This window comes from Oncorhynchus kisutch, linkage group LG13 (genome assembly GCF_002021735.2).
Source record: "Oncorhynchus kisutch isolate 150728-3 linkage group LG13, Okis_V2, whole genome shotgun sequence".
NCBI lineage: Eukaryota > Metazoa > Chordata > Actinopteri > Salmoniformes > Salmonidae > Oncorhynchus > Oncorhynchus kisutch.
In genome coordinates, this window is record NC_034186.2 from 19,770,833 (window position 1) to 19,796,312 (window position 25,480).

Genomic DNA, 25,480 nt, shown 5'->3' on the forward strand with positions numbered 1-25,480 from the left:
TAAACAGAATTTCAGCAGTGGGGTGTGAGTAAACAGAATTTCAGCAGTGGGGTGTGAGTAAACAGAATTTCAGCAGTGGGGTGTGAGTAAATATAATTTCAGCAGTGGGGTGTGAGTAAACAGAATTTCAGCAGTGGGGTGTGAGTAAATAGAATTTCAGCAGTGCGGTCAAAGAGAGAGGGTCTGAGTCGTTTCTGAGGTGGAAGAAGGCTGTTTTTTTGTGTACAATATGTTAATGATCTGACTTGAACTTCACTGGAAATGCCACAGAGAAAATTGGATAAACGGAGATCAAAGAAACCTGAGGGTTCTGTAGAATTAAAACGACCAGATTAAAAAGTGCGTAAGAGAAGAAAGTTACATGGAACCCATAATTGTTGAACAAGTGCCAAGAAAACTGTTGATAGATGCGAAGCTACCCACAGCATATTAATTATGTAACTTGAACTTCTACAGAAATGTCACAGAGACAATGGGGACAAACAGAGAAATCCAACCTGTTTCTCTAGACTGCAGACTTGGAGAGACTCGCACTTGGTTTGTGTTTGTGGCAGTATACTGCCTGAGCATGCCCTGTCCTGATAGACCTCATTCCTCAGAGCTGAGCCTTGAGTGTTAAATTAAAAAGTTCACAAGAGAGAGATCATAGTTGACTTTGGTCAAAAAGGCTAGTCGACGGCATCAGGAATAATAAAAGAGGAGCTTTATTGAAGCTGTAACATTTAAAATAATGTCTCTTTTACAAACCAAATAGAAACATTACTTAAGAGTGAGTGTTCCAGAGACGTTTCAGTAGATAAAAGCCTGATTGGACTGTGACTCATGTCAAAACCTTAAGGGATAGCGTACTATAATTGTTATTTATATAATAGACTTGCTTCAAAAGTGTTGTATGTAATTAATGTATCGGACACTCCTAACTTCAGTCTAAATAACCAAAAGGACTTTGATCTCTAAATACAGTTGAGATGAAACATTGGCTCGATGACATTTTGTTGATGAAATCTGAGATCAGACAGACCACAAAGACAGTGACTGTGCAGGAGGTCAGTAGTTTGTGTCTTCTTGTGCAATACAGCAATAGTTCTTTATCTCAGTCGTCTCCTTTTTTGCCAAACTTTCTCTGGAACAAACACGGCTAAGAAAAACTGTTTTCAGATATACCCAGCGTTTGACAAAATACATACCAGTGCATTTAATAGAAGAGTAACATAAAATAAACTATACAATGTTCCCCTGGTACTTTGAGAATTATTAGATAGTCTTAGACAAGTGGTAATAATTTCCCCCTCTTCCCATTCTTGTTAAAAACAAAATAGACCCTGATTGGACGAATCCATGTTTAGGTAACAGTCTGAGTGCATACACAAACACAAACACAACAAGGTATAAAAAAAAGTTACATAAAAATATGAGAATATTTGTACACAAAAACACAAACAACATAAAAATACTAAGACCCATCCTTAACTGATGCAACTACAAGTATAGATTCAATCAAACCTGGATAAAATTAAAAGCTTTGGGGCATAGCTATTATACTTTGTTTCAGAATGAGCACCCAACAGTTAAGTGAGAAGAACTGTGTGACAATCGCAGTATTATTACGTTGACAAACTCCAACTTCATGTTTTGAGCTTAAGACTGAAAAATGGAAGCACATTATTCATGCTTCAAGCTCTGAGAACATGCTTGCTGCTTTTAGAAATTCCAATTAATGACGTTAATGACGTTAAATTCAGATCAAACAAAACCATCAAATAGTTACAATACAAGCAGAGACAAAAAAAGAATAATATCTAAACAAACCTGTCAAATCACTGAAATAACAAACATGGATGTGTATGCCAGAGATGGGTGTAGAATATATAGTTTATAGCTCAGCCACTTCTGTTGTATCTCTTTGCCTATTGGCTATAGCTCATCCACTTCTGTCCTATGTGAGGCTTGCTCAGAGCCCTGCTCAGCGGGACTAGCAGGTTCCAGGTATAAGGTGCCAACAAGATGCAGAATCTTAAACTGACTGGACAAGATGTCAGGGTTGGTATGGAAATGTACAGTCTAACATGCTCTTGTTGTGCATGGACAAGTCCCACAGACTGAAGAGGAGGTCTGTGTGTGTGTGTGTGTGCCTTCATGCGCGTGTGGTGGGGGGCTGAGAGCCGGTCTCAGGGAGACTTGGGTGGAGATGTTCACATAGAATAACAGCAATCACACGTCTGTGGATGACAAACTCACACTAACAGCCAATAGAAAAACAAAAAAGCTTTAGATTTGTTTCGCCTGTAAAGAAGTGCTCAATACTCAATACAGTGCTCCTGATCAAAATCAGGTTGATCCTTGATGCTAATCAACAGAAATTAGGGTTGACCCCAATTATTTGACTGGTCGAATGTTTGGTAGATAGGCTGTTGGTCGACCAAGTTTTTTTTGTTGTTGAGCAGTAGCAAATCTATATTTTTATGGCACAGGACATGCCTGTCTTATTCGCGGCCATCTCAGTGAACTAATCCATTACAGAGGTCGCGGGGATGGCACAGTCCAAGAAGAAGGGGCATGTGGCTTCACAATGCACTTCTCTCTCCTGCCAATTTGTGCACATTCATTGTTTCATAACTTCATAGTGTGAATTGTTGGCGCCTGATTGTTAGTGTCTATCAATTCCCCATTACATATATCACCAGTAGTACATCCAGTTAATTCCTATCATTTCTAATCTGCAATGTTTTTTTGGTTACGGTAATGTGTGTTAATGCATTCAATATAATTCCAGTATTTTACCTTTGTCATTGTCAGAGTGGTCACGTTGTTTACAGAGCGCACAACCTATGCTACACTTGTGAGAAACCAGTTCTGGTTAATTTAATTATATTTATGAGTTTTGTCAATTTAGTCATTGTCTTTTGTTTGGAGCGCTCCTGTCAATGTTGAGTAAGGACGCGCACCTGATTACCCATAGAAGTAGGCCTATAGGCTACCTGGCCTGCAGGCACATGTAGGCATATAAATGTGGCCATTTGGGGATCTGATAGCATTTCTGTTTGGCTTAACACACCACCACTAATGACCTTTGGAGCTTCTCAAAGTAATATTCTCTTCACCTCAAACAGCAAGCAAACAAAGTCTGTTTTTACATCCATTGAGAATGACAATAGTTCATCAATGTATTTGATTTTTTTTCCCAGCTCTCTACCTTTGATAAACACTCAGTGTGAAAGGGAAAAATGTCATGCTCTGATCAGTGGAAACATCATAAAAATAGGCCTACCCGATTACTTCTTATCCCTTGCACAAATAGCCTACAGGTGTGTCTCATTGGCTCGCAAAACTCTTGAGGGCCCAATATTTTATACAATGTGGCAAGGTTCTTCAGGCCAGACCCAAGTTAATAGTTGATACAATGTTTCAAGTTCGTTGCAGACAGGTCATGGTCATGTGTAGCCAATGTGATTTATGGGATATTTATTTTAATCTGGATATTTTCTACCTGCAGGCTGCAATGTTTTTATTTGTTGGCTTTATAGGCTCTTTTTACATAGTTAGCGATGGCAATAGAAGTAACTTTTTAGGTTTGTATCATTTTCATTTAGATTTGGATATCATTTTTTAAAGATACAAAGATGTTGTTATAAATAAACTGCGACACAAAAATGTGCATATGAAAATCATAACTGGCACACAGATCAGTAGAAATGGTAGGATAAATTTGCATTCCACATGAGAAAGTTTGCTGACTCCTTGTGTAGCCTATTCGTGGCAAGTTCAGGACAGTAACATCAGAATTTGCGAAGGCCAGTAGGAGCGGGAGGAGGATGGTAGGGACAGGCAAAAAACAACAACAATTCTGGTTATCTTTATCCCTAGTTCCCTCTTTAGTCATTTGTGTTAATTTAAACAAACAGTGTGCTTATAGCATCAGACAAGCTCAATGCATATATAGTTGATTAGTTCATTATTTTTCATGGTTCATTATTTCAGATGGAAGCTGAATCGCACTCACATGAAAACACACATGTACACACTGCATGATAGAACTGAGGTGGGATGCTTTATAGGCCTGGCTGATAGAATTCGCTGTGCAAGCAGACACAAGGTTACAATCTGTAAAATATTCTGAACCTGCACATTTACACTTGCCCACTGCCACATTTTTTAAACAACAATCTAACACTTTCTCATTCTAAAACCCACTATACATCTAAGAATGATATGCTTTTCAGGGACAAAAAAATACCCCCATCTTGACCACTGAATTGAAATCAAAACTTTCAAGGTGGTGACATTTCCATCCATAAATAACTTCAGTGGCTTGTGATTATAGTATTATATTATCTGTCGAGACCTTATTTACTGGTGCTCTGGTTGGTCACAACTCTTTTCTCTGTCACCGCCTTGCGGGAGGAGGATGCGGGGCCTACGCTGACCTTGCTGGAGAACCCGTTCAATCCTACAATGCCGCTCTGTGAGCCTGCGCTGGACTCTGCGGCTGAGCTCTGCTCTGTGGTGTAGAGGACTCTGTGTGAGCCAGAGAGGCCGTTCCTCTGCATGGACCCCTGGGAGAACCCTAACACCCTTCCCTGGCCTTTCTGCACCCCACTACCTCCACTGATACCCCCCTGTCCCTCCATCACCAGCATGCTCTGTGACCCTGATAAGCCCCCTCGCTGCAGGGAGCTACTCTGCTGCAGCCAGGCCTGACCCCCCTGAAGGACCTGACCCCCTTGTACCAACTGCCCCCCCTGAAGAACTTGCCCTCCCTGAAAAACCTGCCCCCCCTGCAGCATTTGCCCCCCTTGGAGCATCTGCCCCCCCTGCATCACCGGCCCATCCACCACCATCATACCCTGAGAACCAGACATGTTCCCCATATGGATCAGGCCTCCCTCTCCCCTGCCAAGCGTGCCCTGAGCCTGGGTACCGGTCACCACCTGTTGCCCTTGCAGCACTAGGCCCTGGGCCGAGCCTGACGGAGGCCCGTTGACCATTATCATGCCCTGTATGTTGGGAACCTGTTGCTCCACTACATAGTGCATCTGCTGCACCACGGGCTGCATCATAGGCTGCATGGTGGTGTAGTACATAGGCTGTTGCTGCAGTAGGAAGGTCTGGCCCTGGCTTCCTCCCACCATGTCCTGCCTCAGATTAGACAAACGATCTGACTCCCTCACCACAGCCCTCTCAACGTGTGTCACCTGGGCCGGGGCAGGGGGCGGTGCTGGGGCTGGTGCCGAGGCTGGGACCGGGGCGGCGGAAACCAGTCTGGACGCCACATTGGTCGTCACACTGCTGGCTGCTGTTGGCATGGAGATGATGGGTCTGGGTGGCAGAGGCGCAGAGACTTCGGTTTGGAACCTCTCTCCGCGGCACACCTCGGCCAGGGTCTTGAACTTTGGCCCTAGGTCATTGAGGAACTGGAGGTCGTTGTCAGATTCCAGGAGACTGCAGCATCCCACCGAGCCCACAGGAGAGCCCTGGCCCTCGTAGTCATACACCAACATACTGTCCTTCTGGACGTGGTTTTCAGCTGCACAGTGAGCTTTCTGAAAATACAACACAGACCCACACAGACATATGTTACAATACAGACACATCAATTAATTCTACCACCTGCCACCATTCATTATATCAAATCAAATGTATTTATATAACCCTTCTTACATCAGCTGATATCTCAAAGTACTGTACAGAAACCCAGCATAAAACCCCAAACAGCAAGCAATGCAGGTGTAGAAGCAGTGTCCATACATTCAGTGTATATAGATGGGTTAGCTGACAAGGTCACGGAAATTATGTGCCCACTTCAATGGGTCAGAAGTCCATGAGTTGTTGTGATTCTGGATGGCCAGATAGCTACCAACGATGACAAGAAACTGCCATGAGGGGAAGCGTAAGTGACTAGTTACAGCTAGTTTCTGATACAATCTACTGACCTGACTGGTCTATTTTCTGCCTCCTTACCTGAGAGTAGTACTCCTCCAGGTAGTGATCAGGCAGGGCGATGCCTTCATAGGCTCCTCCTCCTTCTCTGCTCTCATACTCAGAATAAAAGCCCCCTCCATTCCCATGGCCGATTATCTCTCCTCCATTATTATATCCAATATCCATAAGGCCGTCTGATTGGTAGAATCCACCGCCCATCGTGGAGGAGGAGTTCTGGAACTGACCACCACCTATCATTAGCCCCGCCCCTCCGGCCGTTGCTGCAATGGTTCCCGCATTGACCATTTTGACCCTTCCTGTGTCGACCTGAACTGGTGCGTTCAGCAGAGGTACTTCCTGTAAGAGGTCAGGGGTCAGAGCGTTAAAAAAAATATTGCTGTGACATCTTGGACCATTAACCCCAACGAGAAACATACTACCATAGTGGAATCATTCACACAAAAGATTATCTGTGACCCCGCATGCACACACACCCTTCTTTCCCCTTCTTACCGTGTTCTCCCCCTGTCCCTCAGTGTGGTAGGATATAAGTTGTGACTTGGCGTCAAAGGGCATCTCAGTGAAGCCCCCAGGAAGACCTCCGGCACCCCCACACGTACAGAACAACAGCAGGAGAGGGATTACTGTGGAGACAGAACCATGAGGGGGGTTAGACAAAACATAAGAGTAGCAGCTTCAATTAAAAACTGAGAGCTATGACAGAGCTATGACCTGCCATTATACGGCATAAGCAAGAAAGCAAGAGTAGGGCTGATGTTGACTATACAGTGAGCTCCAAAAGTATTGGGACAGCGATACATTTTTTGTTGTTTTGCCTCTGTACTCCAGCACTAGATTTGACGGGTGAACTGTTTAGAAATTATAGCACTTTTTGACCAAAGCCCACCCATTTTAGGGGACCAAAAGTATTGGGACAAATTTACTTATGTGTATTAAAGTAGTACAAAGTTATGTATTTGGTCCCATATTCATAGCACGCAATGACTACAACAAGCTTGTGACTCTACACATTGTTGGATGCATTTTCTGTTTGTTTTGGTAAATAATGGTAAATAATGTATCGTTATTTTGGAGTAAATTAAACTAGAATATGTTTCTAAACACTTCTCTATTAATGTGGATGCTAACATGATTACGGATAATTCTGAATTAATTGTGAATAATGATGAGTGAGAAAGCTACAGCGGCATAAATATCATACCCCCCCAAAAAATGATAACCTCCCCTGTAATTGTAATGGTGCGAGGTTAGCATGTCTTGGGGGTATGATATTTGTGAGTCTATAACTTTCTAACTCATAATTATTCATGATTCATTAAGGATGAGCCATAATCACAGCCTGGTCTCAAAGACTAGATGTAATATAGTAAATGTAAATCCACTCACAGTACAAGATTTACAAGTGTAGCAGGAGACCAACTACTTTTTTGTTTATACCGTATGATTTAGTTAAAGGGGCACAGCCATGGGTGGGCCAGGGAGGGCATAGGTCTACCCACTTGGGAGTCAGGGCCCAGCCAATCAGAATGAGTTTTTCCTCACAAAAGGGCTTTATTAAAGACATAAATACTCCTCAGCAACCCCCCTGTGGCATTGTGTTGTGTGACAAAACTGCACATTTTAAGTGGCCTTTTATTTTCCCCAGCACAAGGTGTAATGATCATGCTGTTTAATCAGCTTCTTGATATGCTACATCTGTCAGGTGGATGGATTATCTTGGCAAAGAAGAAATGCTCACACACAGGGATGAAAACGAATTTGTGCACAAAATTTGAGATAAATAGTTTTTTGTGCATATGGAACTTTTCTGGGATCTTGTATTTCAGCTCATGAAACATGGGACCAACACTTTACATGTTTTGCGTTTATATTTTTGATCAGTATATTTCAGGTGTCGACTCAGACTTGCTCTGACATAAATATCAATCAAGTTTAGGCAATGATGTTTGATTAGGCATTCTGTAGGAAATTCAGTCTTAAATGGCTCAATAGATGACTTAGTGATATGGCTCTCTTGTCTCCTCAACTAAAACTGGGATTGTTTAAAGACAGATCAGTTCAGAGCTGTGTGAGAGAGGAGGGACTATGGGAAGAGTTTAGTGTACCAGCCATAGAGATAGATAGAGGATTCATCATGGATCTGACCCATTTTAGCATGGACATTGAGGGCTTCCACCATGCTTTGGCCATTTTAAAGTAGTCAACTGGGTGGGGATTCCTATGGGCTGCAGCTTCAATGGCGCTGCCCATGCTGTCACAGACGCTATAATGGCACAGATATAAAGATGAGTCACCTATCTATCTCTATGGTACCAGAATATTTAAGAGGATCGGCCTGGCTGAGCAGGGCTCTAAGCAGAATTACTGCTTAGTAAGAATGATCTTCTCATTATATGATCAAGATCAGTGAATCTGCGCCTTGCTCAGGCAATCCCCATCCCCTCGATGACTAACTCTAGCTCTAACCATGTCACAATGATGACTTTGATTTTCTCACTATTGTAGACATTGATGAACCCAGTTGGTCAAAAGATTTGTCCTGAAAATATGCAATACATTTCCCTTGTTTCACTGCAAATCCTGAATGCGTTCTGCCTTTTTTTCTTCTAGATGATGACATCATACTCACGCAGTAGCGTCAGCAGACCCAGGAAGAGCAGTCCAATTGCTGCAGGCCCTAGAACTGCCCCAGTAGAGCCCTTAACTCCTCGCGTCGCACACGCCTTCCCTTTGTCCTCACACGTGCAGACATCTACCTTTAGCTTCTGCAAGTCAGGACAAGCGTGCCCCTGCTGGTCGCGGATCTCCATGGCAACTGCGTAGGAGCCCGGCCACAAATCCTTTTGGGACCTCAGGATGGTCGAGGTGTCTGTAGGGTCAGAGGTTAGACACAAACACAGTCAGACATGAGACAGGTTGTCAGATAGATATACTACATCTGTCTGGGGATTGGGACCACAACATGGACGGTATCACTTTCCTTCCTCATCTCTATGACTAAGGAAATAGGCAAGTCTGTCAAATCAAATTGTATTGGTCACATACACGTGATTAGCAGATGTTATTGCGGGTGTAACGAAATGCTTGTGCTTCTAGCTCCAACAGTGCAGTAATATCTAAAAAGTAATATCTAACAAATTACACAACATATACCCAATACACACAAATCTAAGTAGGAATGAATGAAGACTATATACATATGGACTAGCGATGTCAGAGTGGAACGGTAGAATAGCATAGAAAACAGTATATACATGAGATGCGTAATGCCAAATATGTAAACATTAAGTCATTTAGATACCGTAAAATAGTATAGAATACAGTAAAAACATATGAGATGAGTAATGCAAGATATGTAAACGTTATTAAGTGACTAAGATACAGTAGAATAGTATATTATACAGTATATGTGATATGATATGCTTGGCTATGCTACCACTCAGTGTAGCTCTTCTTGTTTTCTAGACTAAATAATCCTAATGGTTTTATTGTGTGCTATCATCATCTTATTCCCTCAGTAGGAACTCCGTTCTCCAGGCCTCTCACCGTTTAGGTGCTCGACCACCCACACTCCCTCTGTTCCCTCTGGGATGATGGTGAAGGTGAAGGGGGCTCCGTTGGGGAACGCATCCTTGTCCACTGCAGTCACGGTAATAGCATCGGCTGTTATACACATGGTCTGAACGTTACTAGTAAGCGTGGGGCAGTGGTCGTTCAAGTCCTCCACTTGGATGGCTACCATACCCGTGGCTGTCTTAGAGGGCATGTCTGAACAGGAAAAGAGTGCGACAATCAATCAGTCAGTTAGTTAATCAATAAATCAAATGTATTTATAAAGACATAGAAAGGAAGTGTACCCAAAAGCACTTTAGCCCAGCTTGAACAAACGGAATCATGTGCTCGATTTGTAAATCCCAAAACATTCCTTACCCCAGGACACTTGAACAGGTGACTATCAGGGAGAATACAGAAAAAGAAGCACTCTGTTTCTGCATAGATCTGATGGATTCATTAACGAGACAAACAAACAGGCTGACGTTTCGGCGTAATTCGCCTTCATCAGAGCCTTGAGTAGGAAAAGGTGGGAGGCACTAAGCGAGTGCTAACCATGGCTCAAGCCTCCACTTTGAAATTCTGGGGAATTGAGAAAGTTTCTCTCTCCACCAGAGGAGGCAATATTGTGAGGAAATTGCTACCGAGAGAGGATGGACTGCTTAGACGCAGTCGAGCGAAGGGGTCAGCTCTTACTCTTCTTTTGTAAATATGTTTTTGTTTATTTCTCTTTCCTTTGTTATTATTCAAGTGGAATGCACTGTATATGTAGGAAGGAATCTAGAAGGCTTATTATACTTGGTTAAATAGCCCATGTCTAGTTGATATTATTGACAGCTCTAAATGACATGTTTGAAAAACATGGCAAGTGTGACACTCCCCTGTCACACTTGAAACGTCAGCCTGTTTGTTTGTCCTGTTAATAAATCTATCAGATCTATGCAGAAACAGATGGCTAATTTTTCTTAATTTCCCTGGATAGTCACCTGTTGAGGGTGTCCTGGGGTAAGGAGTGTTTTTGGATTTAGAAAGCCCTTTTTTACCATCAGTAGTTGTCACAAAGGAATAGGGACGAAGATTGTTAGGGGAGGCGGTTGCATTTCTGATTTTGCTGTGCAAGTGGCCATGAATTAAAGGGCGATTCCACCAACTCCATAGGCCTTTTCTACAGGCACCCTGGAAATTTGTTAAATTCCACACTCCTCCAAAAGCTCATCGCTCCACGTCCTCTGTCATCTCAGGGAGAGGAATTAGTCAGGCAACTGGCCGGATATATGTCCGGCTCTTTACCTGGATCTCCACTGATCTAACACAACCATATGGACTTGGCTGTATGGACTTGGCTGTTGCCTCATGCAGGAGGGCCAGCCTGTGGCATTCGCCTCTAGGGCACTCACTCCAAGAGAGCAGAACTATGCCCAGATAGAGAAGGAGTGCCTCAGCATTGTGTTTGCATGTCAAAGCTTCCACCACTACATGTACGGGCGCGACAATATTACCGCAGAGACTGATCACAAGCCCCTTATTGCTATATTCAGCAAGCCTCTCCTGAATGCCCCGAAACGACTGCAGAGCATGCTACTGGCCCTACAAAGCTACAACCTCAAGGTGGTGTATAAGCCAGGGCCGGAGATGTATGTGAGTGACACGCTCGGCAGGGCTACTGCATCAGGCACACACACACACGCTCCATGCATGAACAACACGCAGTGTTCAGCTTACAAACAGTGCAAGTGGATGTTGAACACATCAACCAGGCTGACTACCTCAATGTTACGGACCAGCGCCTTATACAAATCAGACAGCAAACAGACAGGGACGAGCACCTCCAGGCATTGAGGTCTGTGATTCTGATGGGCTGGCCCGACTGCAAGGAAGAAACTGCTTTAGCCGTCAGAGAATATTGGCCAGTGAAAGAGGAGCTCAGTGTTCAAAATGGAATAATATTCAAGGGTCAGAGTCGTTATTCCCCGGTCTCTGCGCCCTGAGATGTTGGTGCACGTGCACTCAAGTCACATTGGAGGTGAGGCTTGTTATAGACAAGCATGTGACACACTGTATTGGCCAGGGAATGCAGAGTGAAATCGAAGACTATGTCAATAAATGCATAGTCTACAATAAATATGCCATTGAGCAACAGAGAGAGACGATGATGTCCCATGAGTTACCAATGTGCCCCTGGCAGATAGTAGGTCTAGATCTCTTCCAGCACAGTGGCGAAGACTTTCTGCTGGTAGTCGATCATTATTCAGACTTCTGGGAGATTGACCTCCTCCCTGACCTCTCAACAGAGACAACTATCAAACGCTGCAAGGCTCAGTTTGCCAGCTATGGCCAGCCAGATTTCAGATAATGGACCCCAATTCTCTGGATTTGAGTTCCATAAATTCGTTGCAGAATTGGAATTCGAGCACATCACGTCATCGCCACGACACCCAAAAGCTAATGGGAAGGCGGAGTCGGCGGTCAAATCACAAATAACTTCTGCAAAAAAGCTCTGTGAGAGGGCAAGGATGCCTGGAAAGCAATCCTGCAGTGACGCAATACCCCAACAGAAGGCATGGATAGGAGCCCGGCCCAGCACCTCATGGCACGGCGCTTAAAAGCAACTCTGCAAGTAGCCAACACTCTCCTGGAGCCCTGTGTGGTGACAGACGTGCCACTGAAGCTACGTCACAGAAGACACGTCTCCAAGTTCATCTACGACAAATCAGCAAAAGACTTGTCTGAGCTCAGGGTGGGTGAAACAGTGCGGATGAAGTCACTACCAGGGGACCAGACAGGCCCCTGTAGACTTGAATCCTGTGTACAGAAAGTTGCACCATGCTCCTACTTGGTCGAAGTGAATGGATCACTGTTCCATCGTAACATGGTTGACCTTCGGATTGCTGAGCCAGCACCTACTCAGAACCCTGATGGTCATAGGGGTCGCATGACAAAGGACGAAACCCCAGCAAGTCACATGGGGCCTGAGGCACTGGGTGAAGAGCTAGAGGATCACAGGTTGGCCGCTCCCCCGCCCATCAATACTCCCCTTAGACAGTCAGGTGACACGCCTGTGCGGGAACACGCAGTCCTCGCAGACGCCCCCTTTCTTTTCACGCGGCGGGCATCTGTCCCAGCCACCAAAAATAGTTCATCTGTAGGTTTCCCATTAGGGATTGTTGACAGACAGAGATATAAAAAATGTGGGAAAAGTGAAGAGACTATCAAAATGTGTGAAGTTGATACCTGAAAAAAAAGCTAAAATGTTAATGTTGGAAATTATTACTAGGTTTGTTTTGTTAGTGAATTGACAGCTCCTGTCCTATTTTATAGAAGGTAAGATGTTATGGGTGTAAGATGGCACAGTGATGCCATCTGTAAATGTTAATTACTGCAACTTCAGTGTTTTTACCAGTGTGCTTGAGTTACCCGGATGTATTGCAATGTCCTGAACAAGACTGGTTACTCGCCTCAATTCCTCTGTCTCATCTTTCAACATTCAAATATTTAACACTTGTAGAATATTGTAATATATTGCTAATTACTAGCTAGCTAGATAATGCCTGTTTCATTTGTTTTCTTGCTGCATTTAAATATTGGTTACAAAAGTATCCATTCGTCTCAAGACAAGGGTTTAGCTGTCCTAAAGTTAAGTACATTTCCAAGAAGGAATCCTAAAACATTATGTTTTTCTTAGGAAGAAACATAGGAAAAAAATTAAGAATATTTCCAATAACTTTATTGAGGAATAGCAACTTTGCTGAACTTTCTTCACAAGTCTATAGTTAAGGAAAAAATGGCAGTTAAGAAGGTTTTGTGAATCAGGCCCCTTTACTGCACATCAGATCTAGTGCCAGTCTGTTTGTGCTATCATGTCACCTCCTTGTCACTCATTGTCATACCAAACATGACATGAAATATTTGGCTTGACGAAGACAGCAATAGAGTTTACAAGAGCACAAACAGATCTGGGAACAGGCTACATCCGGTCAGCCTTGATGTACGGATTACGGAGTATGAGCAGAATACAAGGCTATAAGGAGACAGGAGTCTACTCTTCTCTATTTTCAGTGCTTAGCAAAGCCACAGAACATGGATAGTGTTACAAGTTAGGATTCAGGCTCAGGGGTTATATAGACTGATGTTATATAATCTTGTGCTATGTAGAATAGATTGTAATAAGAGATCATGTCATTTCATTCATAAATGCAATAGAAGGCTATAGACTAACTAGTTCAACTTGAGTTATTCATATTATGCAACATATGGCCTATACAAAGGTAGCAGATCTGATGAGGTAGCCCTCTGTGCAGCTTCAAATCAGTGTCACGCTTGGGCAAAGATGGAATTTCATATTGCGCTAACTGTTAAGATTTTGGTTTCTCCCATTGGAGACCCAGGTTCAGATCCTTCCCTTGGCACATTGACATTCAATATACTGTATGGTGTTGTGTGTCAAGTCTAAGAAGCTAACTGCCAAGAGGCTGAACTAGCTTACCTTGGGTCATGCAGAGAACTTTGGCGTAGTATGTCCCGTTGACCAGGAACTTGGACTCTCTGTCAGGCATCTTATTGAGTTTAATATCCCCAGTCAACTCATCAACTGTCAGCCAGTTGTCTGGGTCAGAGCCCTTAGCATACCTACATCAGGAAAAACAGGGATAGTGGAAAATGTTTTGGTATATGAACTTATGCATATCGGATAGGGTTTGTGTGTGTGTGTGTGTGTGTGTGTGTGTTTATTTTACCTTTATTTAACTAGGCAAGTCAGTTAAGAACAAATTCATATTTTCAATGACGGCCTAGGAACAGTGGGTTAACTTTTGGTTACTAGTCCAACTCTCTAACCACTAGAGTGTGTGTGTGTGTGAGAGAGAGAGAGAGAGAGAGAGAGAGAGAGAGAGAGAGAGAGAGAGAGAGAGAGAGAGAGAGAGAGAGAGAGAGAGAGAGAGAGAGAGAGAGAGAGAGAGAGAGAGAGAGAGAGAGAGAGAGAGAGAGAGAGAGAGAGAGAGAGAGAGAGAGAGAGAGAGAGAGAGAGAGAGAGAGAGAGAGAGAGAGAGAGAGAGAGAGAGAGAGAGAGAGAGAGAGAGAGAGAGAGAGAGAGAGAGAGAGAGAGAGAGAGAGAGAGAGAGAGAGAGAGAGAGAGAGAGAGAGAGAGAGAGAGAGAGAGAGAGAGAGAGAGAGAGAGAGAGAGAGAGAGAGAGAGAGAGAGAGAGAGAGAGAGAGAGAGAGAGAGAGAGAGAGAGAGAGAGAGAGAGAGAGAGACAACAGACCTGACGTTCTGTGCAGGCATTAGTGTGTCTCCGTCGATGGCATGGTAGGAGCCGATCACCTTGTTGATGTTGAAGTCTCCTCCCTCTGAGATGGGGATAGCCTTGACCTTGGGGTCAAACCGTGGCCCCTCTGGCTGGTTCTTCACAGCGATCTTCACTGGGTAGGTCTTCATAGGTTTCCCTGTAGAACCTCCACCACCAAACCACGATCCTCCACCTCCTCCTCCACTGCCTCCTCCTCCACTGCCGCTTCCTCCACTGCTGCCTCCTCCACTGCCGCCTCCACTGCCTCCACTGCCGCCTCCTCCTCCTCCTGTCCCACTTCCTCCTCCTCCTCCTCCTGTCCCACTTCCTCCTCCTCCTCCTCCTCCTCCTCCTTCACCATTATAAGGTGGAGCCTGGTTAGCTACGGCTATTCCCAGCTCAAGGTGTTTGACATCTTCATAGTCTACAGACTAATGGATGGAAGAAACAAAAAGGCACATGTAAACAAATGGATCTGGCACTTGTCTTTCATTTCAGCAGAAAAAGAAAGGAGAAAAGGTGTGTGTAAGTGTGTGAATGCATCTGTATGTGTGTGTGTGTGTACACAGTATATCTGTGAATGTATGACTGTGCAGTGTGATAGAGCTCATGCCGTACCTTCTTGAGTATCAGAACTCCCTCGTTGGTCTTGGGGTCTGTCTCAATGCTGAAGTAGCCCGCCTCGTTTCCCTTGACGATTTCAAACTGAGCCGCCCAGTTAGGAGTGTTCTCCATGTCCATGTCCTCCGCTTTGAACCTCATCACCTCCACGTTCTCTGTGTTCTCCTCAATACTGCCCTCATACTGCAGAACCACACAAAGAGTATCAGACACTACATCAGCCTCTAGTGTCCTAATACTATACAGAGGGGGAGTAATATTATCCTGGTCCCAGAACTGTGTATGTGCTAGTCAACACCTCTGACTAGCATAACTAGTTAACATTGTCTTCCGACAGATGGTGCCATTCCAAAGCAATGCATTGCCATGAACAGTGCATATGGAGTCATCATCTGACGTGAGACAATGAAACAATTATATTATACAGATCTAGGATCAGGCTGGAGTATGCTGTTGGGAGTGTTTTCTAAAGTACATACAGATCTGGGATCAGGCAGATGGAGTAATGTTCTAGATACCTCATCTTTCTCCAGAGTGGGAGGATTGTCGTTCACATCCTTGATGTTGACTCTAAAGGTTCCGGTGCCGGTGTTGCCCTCTGGTCTACCATCTAGATCTGTACCTTTCACTGTCAGCATGTACCAGTCCTGCACCTAGAAAACAAAAGAGATTCAAATATATATATATATAAAAACTGAGTGTCTAATAACAATCTGTCTATTAAAAACAGCGTGCATGCGGCCGGGAAGTCCTTGTCCCATCGCGCTCTAGCGACTCCTGTGGCAGGCCGGGCGCATGTACACACGGTCGCCAAGGGTGCGGTGTTTCCTCTGACACATCGGTGCGGCTGGCTTACGGGTTAAGCGAGCAGTGTGTCAAGAAGCAGTGCGGCTTGGCGGGGTTATGTTTCGGAGGACGCACAGCTCTTGACCTTCGCCTCTCCCTAGTCCGTACGGGAGTTGCAGTGAAGGGACAAGACTGTAACTACCAATTGGATATCACGAAAATGGGGTAAAAATAAAGACAAAATACATAGAAAGAAAAAATAAATAAAGATGGGTGACTATGCTGTATGTACCTCTCTGTCCAGTGTGGGCTGTTTTACTTTCAGTACTCCATCCTTGGTGATGTGGAACATGCTCTCTCCTGGAGGCTCCTGTTTAATTATGGTGTAGGCAATCTTAGAGTTCTCATTCCCTGGTTCGTCAGCGTCTGTTGCAGTCAATGTCATGATGGACGTGCCTACAGACACAGAAAATAAACTGTCATCAACACTAATATCTCTATTAATGTTCATCAAATAACATCGCCCCAGGACATTTAAAAAACATTCATGGGATGTTGTCATGCTATCATTCAACTTGGCAACCTAGAATGAAAATCTTGCACCAGCTACTGGATTATTAGTTACGTTGTCTGTCCATGAGAGATTATGCTGTCATTAGCTAGAACACACATTGGGATTGCATTGGCACATTCCCATTTTCTAGGGGAAGTTGTAAACATTTTACATTTGAATCATTTAGCAGACACTCTTAAACAGAGCAACCCACTTTTCTAGGGGAAGTTATTGATTTATTGCCAAACACTTACCTGTTGGGCTAAGCTCGTACACCTCTCCTGGGTTAATATCACCGAAAATAGGAGGGTTATCATTTTGATCCACAACTTGGATCCTCAAATCAATGTTCTTTTCTGCTTCACTGCCATCAGTGAACTTAGCGGTACCTGACAACTGAAGAGAAAAAAAACATCATCACATCTATCTATCTATAAATAAACCAAAGGACATCATACATTGCGGCAGTACTAATACACCTGTGCTATATCTTCAGTTATTTGGCTCTGCTGTAGGTGTGATACTCACATTGTACATGGCGATAGTCTCCCGGTCCAGGATACCAGTGATTCTTACAAAGCCGGTGTCAGGGTTCACTCTGAACAGGTGGAAGGGGGGTTTAGAAGCTCCCACCCCAGATAGGAAGTACTGCACATTACCAGTCCCATCGTCTGAATCTGACCGGATCTGAAACACAGACACACAGATAGACAGATAGAGGAGTGAGTCGACACAAACACAAAATACAACAAACACGACAGCAATATTAACATTGCTAGAGACGAGAGACACATATTTAAAGAGTTGGATCAATGTGGTTTCCACATTATAGTGCATTTACAGTACCAGTCAAAAGTTTAGACACACCTACTCATTCAAGGGTTTTTATTTTTTACTATTTTCTACATTGTAGAATAATAGTGAAGACATCAAAACTAAGAAATAACACATGGAATCATGTAGTAACCAAAAAAGTGTTAAACAAATCAAAATATATTTTATATTTGAGATTCTTCAAAGTAGCCACCCTTTGCCTTAATGACAGCTTTGCACAATCTTGGCATTTTCTCAACCAGCTTCACCTGGAATGCTTTTCCAATAGTCTTTAAGGAGTTCCCACATATGCTGAGCACTTCTTGCTGTTCCATCACTCTATGGTCCAACTCATACCAAACCATCTCAGTTGGGTAGAAGTCCGGTGATTGTGGAAGCCAGGTCATCTGTTGCAGCATTCCATCACTCTCCTGGTTGGTCAAATATCCCTTACACAGCCTGGTGGTGTGTTGGGTCATTATCCTGTTGAAAAACAAATGATAGCCCCACTAAGCGCAAACCAGATGGGATGGCGTATCGCTGCAGAATGCTGTGGTAGCCATGCTGGTTCAGTGTGCCTTGAATTCTAAATGAATCCCTGACAGTGTCACCAGCAGAGGACCCCCACACCAGCACACCTCCTCCTCCATGCTTCATGGTGGGAACCACACATGCAGAGATCATCCGTTCACCTACTCTGCGTCTCACAAAGACACGGCGGTAGGAACCAAAAATCAAAAATTTGGACTCATCAGACCAAAGGACAGATTTCCACCGGTCTAATGTCCATTGCTCGTGTTTCTTGGCCCAAGCAAGTCTCTTCTTATTGGTGTTGTTTTGTAGTTGTTTCTTTGCAGGAATTCGACCATGAAGGCCTGATTCACGCAGTCTCCTCTGAACTTTGAAGCATTTATTTGGGCTGCAATTTCCAATTTCTGAGTCTGGTAACTCTAATGAACTTATCCTCTCCAGAGGTTACTCTGGGTCTTTCTTTCCTGTGGCGGTCCTCATGAGAGCCAGTTTCATCATAGTGCTTGATGGTTTTTGTGACTGCACTTGAGGAAACTTTCATAGTTCTTGACATTTTCCAGATTGACTGACCTTCATGTCATAAAGTAATGATGGACTGTTGTTTCTCTTTGCTTACTTGAGCTGTTCTTGCCATAATATGGGCTATCTTCTGTATACCACCCCTACCTTGTCACAACACAACTGATTGGCTCAAACGGACTAAGAAGAAAAGAAATTCCACAAATTTACTTTTAACAAGGCACACCTGTTAATTGAAATGCATTCCAGGTGACTACCTCATGAAGCTGGTTGAGAGAATGCCAAGAGTGTGCAAAGCTGTCATCAAGGCAAAGGGTGGATACTTTGAAGAATCTATAATATGAAATACTTTTAGATTTGTTTAACACTTATTTGGTTACTACATGATTTCATATGTGTTATTTCATAGTGTTTTCTACAATGTAGACATTTTTTAAAAAATAAAGAAAATCCCTTGAATAAGTCGTTTTTTAAAATTTAACCAGTTAAATTGACTGAGAACACATTCTCATTTACAGCAATGACCTGGGGAATAGTTACAGGAGAGAGTGGATGAATAAGCTAATTGTAAGCTGGGGATGATTAGGTGGCCATGATGGTGTTATGGGCCAGAATGGGAATTTAGCCAAGACACCAGGGTTAACACCTACTCTTACAATAAGTGCCATGGGATCTTTAGTGACCACAGAAGGTCAGGACACCCATTTAACATCCCATCCACAAGACAGCATCCCTACACAGGACAATGTCCCCAATCACTGCCCTGGGACTTTTTTTTGTTATACCAGAGGAAATAGTGCCTCCTACTGGCCCCCCAACACCACTTCCAGAAGCATCTGATCTCCCATCTAGGGACTGACTAGGACCAACCCTGCTTATCTTCAGGAGCAAGCCAGCAGTGGGATGCAGGCTGGTATGCTGCTAGGTGTGTTCAAACTTTTGACTGGTACTATACCATGTTAGCTCCCCATTAATATTATGTCAGGAAAATCTAAACAATAACTGAATATCTAGAATTAGAACAATATTCTAAATTCTAAAAGTTGGCTTAACTCTCTAAATATATGGCTCTTCTAGCGACCAATTGCACCTCCGTCATGTGGCATTACCTTGGCGATAAACTCTTTCTTGGTGTAGTCTACATTTTCATCTAGTTTCTGGGGAGGGATGATCCATTCCCTCTTGTGTCTCCTTAGCCCAGCGGAATGACGTGCCTCCACCACAGCCACAGACACTAAAACCTGCTTTCACAAAACAAAATACATCAATGGTTACTTTCATGGATAACAGTGACAAAGCATTAGAAGAAACCCCATCCTCTCACCCACCCCATCCACTATCAATGTGTCTGGAACATATTAACTGATTGCTCCTCCTTCTCAAGTTCTCATAACTCAGTCAGATCTTCCAAATGGTAAAGACCTGGCAGAGTTATACTTTATGGTGAGTGATTGTGCACACCCCATGTTTTTCAGAGGTGGAGAGAGAGAAAAAAAGATAAAGAGAGAGTATTACTTGCATTATGTTTCTCTAGATCAGTGTGTCTCAATTTCCAGTCCACGGACTGGCATATTTTTTTTACCTGACAGTCAACAATTTAATCTCCCATTTTAGTTTGGGGTCCTGGTATAGGAAGAGCCATTGTTGTATGTCCCTCTCTTGTAGTGAGTTACTCTTTGATCTGTCAGTCAAACACTCATTACTGTGACTTGTAATGAACATAAACCTGTTATGATACAGTGTACATCCTAAACCCACTTAAGTGCTGAGGCATAACTGTGAATTAGAATTTTAACCTTAATTTTACTAGGCAAGTCAGTTAAGAACAAATTCTTATTTTCAATTCAACTACCTGTTCGGGGCAGAACGACAGATTTGTACCTTGTCAGCTCGGGGAATCGAACTTGCAACCATTCGGTTACTAGTTCAACGCTCTAACCACTAGTCTACCCTGCCGCCCCAAGCAGTGAGACCGTGCCAAGCCTACTGCAGACCCACCCAGCCAACCACTCCTAAGTAAAGAATAGTTATTGTAGCTCGCAAGGAGGAGTATGAACCTGTATGTAATAGTGGGTGGGCACGTGAGAACAAAAGATGAATCAGGACTGGCAAAAAAACACATGCTAAATGGCATCCTATTCCCTATATAGTGCACTACTTTTGACCAGAGCCCTACGTGAGTCCTATAGGCCTGGTCAAAAGTAGTGCACTAAATAGGGAGAGATTTGGGATGCATTAACATGTTTGACAAATAGCCCTGTGGATGGAATGACCAACTAGCTTTGACAGCCAGGTCATCGTCAACATGAAACTGTTGTCACTAGTTACCACAGCCATAAAGTCATAGTTTTGGCTAAACCCTGTGTATTTCTACAATTGATGTTCTTCAAATCTGATTTCAAACTTAACCATAAACCTAATATTAACCACAGAGTAAATTTATTGACTTTTACAATATAGACAGGCCTAGCATATTTTGACTTTGTGCTTGTGGTAACTAGTAACAACCACATGAAGTCAAATTCATGCCCTTTAAAGAACATTTGAGTGAATGCTGTAGAAATACTATTTTCTATAATGTACAAGGTTAGGCTAGTTCCGCTATATCTCTCAGCTGTGATCCGCAGCCATGATACACACCCAAAACCCACTGGGCACACACTGGTTGAATCAACATCGTTTCCACATAATCAATTAAATTACGTTGAACCATAGTGGAAAAGACGTTTAATTGACGTTTGTGCCCAGTGGGACGGTTCTGCAAGGTTGCAACTAGTTACCACAGCCACAAAGTCATAAACTCCTACTTATCTCTTAAAATGTTATTTTAAACCTAACCTTAACCACACTGCTAACCTTATGCCAAACCATAACCTTAAATTCAGACCAAAAAGCATTTATTTATTTTCAGGTATTCTTACGATAGGCCTATAGCCAATTTTGGTGGAAACCGTTCTGTGGATGCCATTTTTAAAATGTATTGTAGGAGGCCTTATTCATATTTCAAAACAACTTTCAAGCAGTGCTCTCAAAATGAAAGGGATTCTTTCTCACTGTCATGAGTGAGAGCAATGTTACCATGACACCTGTGTATATGCAAATAACAAAACACTAAACTTTGGACATGTTCTCCTTTTTATGGTGGTTCTGGCTCGACCAGAGGGTTATAACAAAATAACATGTCAGTCCTACGTGACCCCCAAGTAAAGGTTATGGGCTCTTGATTGACTGGGTTATAAGCCTAACCACCTGAAATGTGTGGCCTAAAGATTATAAGCCTACTGTCAATATTCGTTAGAAAAGTGACACATTATTTTGTAACCTCAGAAAAATAATAATTGTATAGACCTACAGAAAGAATGGGTGCGCTTGTGGACCGTCATAATCCCTTTGATAGTCAATGAGTTGTGCGCACTTGTCTCGCGCATATTTGACCGGTAGACAGTCACCTTTTATACCATTTATAAAAGTGTTTATTACACAACTCCTTTTTGTATTTTTAATAACGGCACACTCTGGGAGCGAGATGAGACTGCTTATGACTTTATAAACTGAAAAGGCAAGGAATATAAATGTATTTAACAACTAGCTAGGCTACCAGTAGCCTACTACAGCCAAACATATCCGTACGGTTATGAGTGTCAGAACGCCCATGTCGGAACGACCAAAAAAAGAATACCAACAAGAAAAGTGTACAATTGCCAGTGTTGGGTACTATTACATTTTGCAGTAGTAGTGTTAGATGAACTAAATTCAAATATTGGTAGTGTTTTCAGTAGGTCTAGTTAATTACTCGTTGGCATGTACCGTGTAATTTAGCTACTGAAACTAACTAACGTTACACACTATTTGTTTTGCAAAGAATAAAATAACATATCGGTGAATTTATTTTTCGCCATTAGACCTGCCTATAGCCTAATTCTCACTTGAAACATCGTTTTTGTGTTTAATATGATAAATTACAGATGATGTTATCATCTAACTACATAGGGATCTGTTCATGTAATTTGTATTATATGACATTTCAAATTTAGATAGATAGTAACTTTAGACTATGTGTTTCTTAAGGGTAGCTTTAGTTTAGCTTAACGTCTTCCAGTGTGACGTAGTTGGTATCGCGTAAACTATATTTTCCAAGTAATTTAGCTTCCCCAACACAAAAAATATATATAATCCAAAAACAACGCCGGTAACGTCAAATAAGATAACTCACCGTGAATATAAGTAGCAAAAAAGCAGCGGCGGGCAAAGAACCCCGATTCATGACCGGAAGAATGTCCCAAAATCCAAACACCTGTGCTAGAATCCGAGCTATATCCACAAGCGAGTCCTCGACGTTATAATAGTGGACGTGGGTGAGAGACTTCTTTCAGTGCACTGTTGATGTACGGTAAATTGAGGCGGTGCCTCCTCCTCTTCTTTGGTTGGTTGGTGACACCACATCCACACCCTCACCTGGGGTAAGGAGATCTCTCTCTCTCCCCTCTCTCTCTCTCCTCTCTCTCCTCTCTCTCTCTATCTCCCTCTCTCTCCTCTCTCTCCCCTCTCTCTCTCTCTCTCTCTCTGTATGTGAAATAATGTCTTTATTCTTTTGGAACTTTTGTGAGTGTGATGTTTAATGTTAATTTGTATTGTTATTTCACATTTGTTTATTATCTACTTCACTTGCTTTGGCAATAAAGAGACAGAGCAAGTGAGATAAGACACCTGAAATGCTTCTTTTGCTTTTCAAGAGCTTGGGAAATATGATGATCAGATAATTGGTTTTAAAGTGATACCTCATTGGTTTGAATGGTGCTTAGCAATATTGATATTGTTTTCTTTTGAACTTAACAACATGACATGGGGCATTTAGAGTGTTATATAGGTAGATAACATGGAACAGAACAAGGCTATGTAAATAACTCACCTTATAATGACAAGCTATTGTTTTGTCCAGGCTACTATTTCTTGATGCAGTGTCCATATCAGATGAATTTGTATGTTTTCTGCCTCTCTTGCTATCTCTCATATCTCGTTGTATTGTATGACAAAATATTCAAGGATCTTGATGGATGTCTTTTGTATAAAGAGTATATGCAATGTAAACTGTCATGTGGTAAGCCTATTGACAAAATATTACCTGTTGAAGTCACACATTCTGGTAAGGTTGGGTAAAGTTGGGTAATGTAATGTAAGGTAAACGAACATGGCAAGGTAGTATACTGTATAGCCTACTGTAAATCACACAGTGACTTCATAAGGTGCTTAGGTCTAGAGTGCACTGCTAGGTGATGATGTGAGAGGAGGCAACTCAGGCAGGCAGGCTGTCAGGGGCCCCTAGGCACAGTTAGACTGGGTAGGAGAATCCTGGACGAATTTTTTAAACATGTATTTTTCCATATATTGACACATCTTATGTGTTTTAATCAAATCAACTATATTCATTTAATCACACTGTTTGATTAAATAATTAAGACACACAAATGACTAGAGGGAGTCCGAGCAGCAATTGATTTGATTGTTTGTGCAGGGCCGGGCTGAGGCTTGATACGCTGTTAAAAAAGAAAAAATACAGCGAGTGACTGTGTGACTAGCACCCGTCATCTCTCTCTCCTCCCTGCTGCAGCGACCACCATAGAACATCCGTGTTTATCGCGCTGAAGCTAAAACATAATAACAGCCATATTTCTGACTGAAAAGTTCTGTTACCCAAATCCCTAATTTGTTTAGGAAAAACATTCCCTATTCCCACAACCCTTGCTCTCTTTATGTGACACATGTATGCATTGCGGCAGCGTAGCCTAGTGGTTAGAGCGTTGGACTAGGAAGGTTGCGAGTTCAAACCCCTGAGCTGACAAGGTACAAATCTGTCGTTCTACCCCTGAACAGGCAGTTAACCCACTGTTCCCAGGCCGTCATTGAAAATAAGAATGTGTTCTTAACTGACTTGCCTTAAATAAAGGTAAAAAAATAAATAAATTGCATGCACGTGACTAGAGAATGTCTGTGTCCTGAGCCTGACTCTGCCTTACCCGCATCACCTAGACTTATGACAGTGCCATTTAAAATGTATTGGAAAGAAGTTATCAAGTCATTTCCTACACTATAGAACATTTACAAAAGTATTTGTTAATCTTGTGTGACATATCCTGTAGGGTTAAATGGAATCGAAAGTCAAACATTCTTGCCTTTTAGGCCTAAATGAAAATGTTGTTTTAAAGTGGGAATTTTTATGGAAATGAAAGTTGCCAACTCTGCTTCATTATAAATAACAAAACACCTCAGGCTGCAATGAAATTAAATGTGCCACTTTCAAATCCTTGTAAAAGTAGAGATTCTTCCGTCTGTATTATCAGCATTCTTTATTCCTCTTTTTTATTTAAATTTTACCTTTATTTAAGGCAAGTCAGTTAAGAACAAATTCTTATTTTCAATGACGGCCTAGGAACAGTGGGTTAACTGCCTGTTCAGGGGCAGAATGACAGATTTGTACCTTGTCAGCTCGGGGGTTTGAACTTGCAACCTTCCGGTTACTAGTCCAACGCTCTAACCACTAGGCTACCCTGCCGCCCCTTTGCTGTATACCACTCTGGAAAGATAGCTAGCATTAATGTTCTATACACGTGTTCTGACATGTGGCTGGTTGTGATATGGTATAAAGAGAGGGTGCTGGAAAATAGATTCATTCATTAATTGCACTTCATCATTGATGTACAGTTTCGTTTTTTGTAGAGCTAAAAGCATTAATATTGGTTAAATTCAATGAGGAGCATGTACGGGTGTGTTTCTGTTAATTCATCTACAGCTTTATGTATCCAGGAAATGAAATAACCAAGAGTAAAATACATTGGGATTAAAAGGAGCCCTCAGTAGAACTGTTCAATTATTTTATGAGGGTGTA

At 42.6% G+C, this 25,480-nt stretch overlaps 1 protein-coding gene across 1 annotated transcript; it reads right to left on the bottom strand.

Annotated features, from left to right (window-relative positions):
- Nucleotides 1-686: 686 nt before the first annotated feature.
- On the bottom strand, nt 687-22,953 carry LOC109903022 (desmoglein-4). The gene is made up of 14 exons (XM_031785728.1): nt 22,811-22,953; nt 19,707-19,838; nt 17,263-17,421; nt 16,989-17,130; nt 16,474-16,637; nt 15,914-16,048; nt 15,393-15,578; nt 14,751-15,205; nt 13,976-14,118; nt 9,487-9,708; nt 8,570-8,809; nt 6,433-6,563; nt 5,959-6,276; nt 687-5,540 (listed from the first exon to the last, which is right to left on the bottom strand). The coding sequence occupies exons 1-14, from the start codon at nt 22,859-22,861 to the stop codon at nt 4,344-4,346; spliced, it is 3,675 nt and encodes a 1,224-aa protein (XP_031641588.1). The 5' UTR covers nt 22,862-22,953; the 3' UTR covers nt 687-4,343.
- Nucleotides 22,954-25,480: the final 2,527 nt, after the last annotated feature.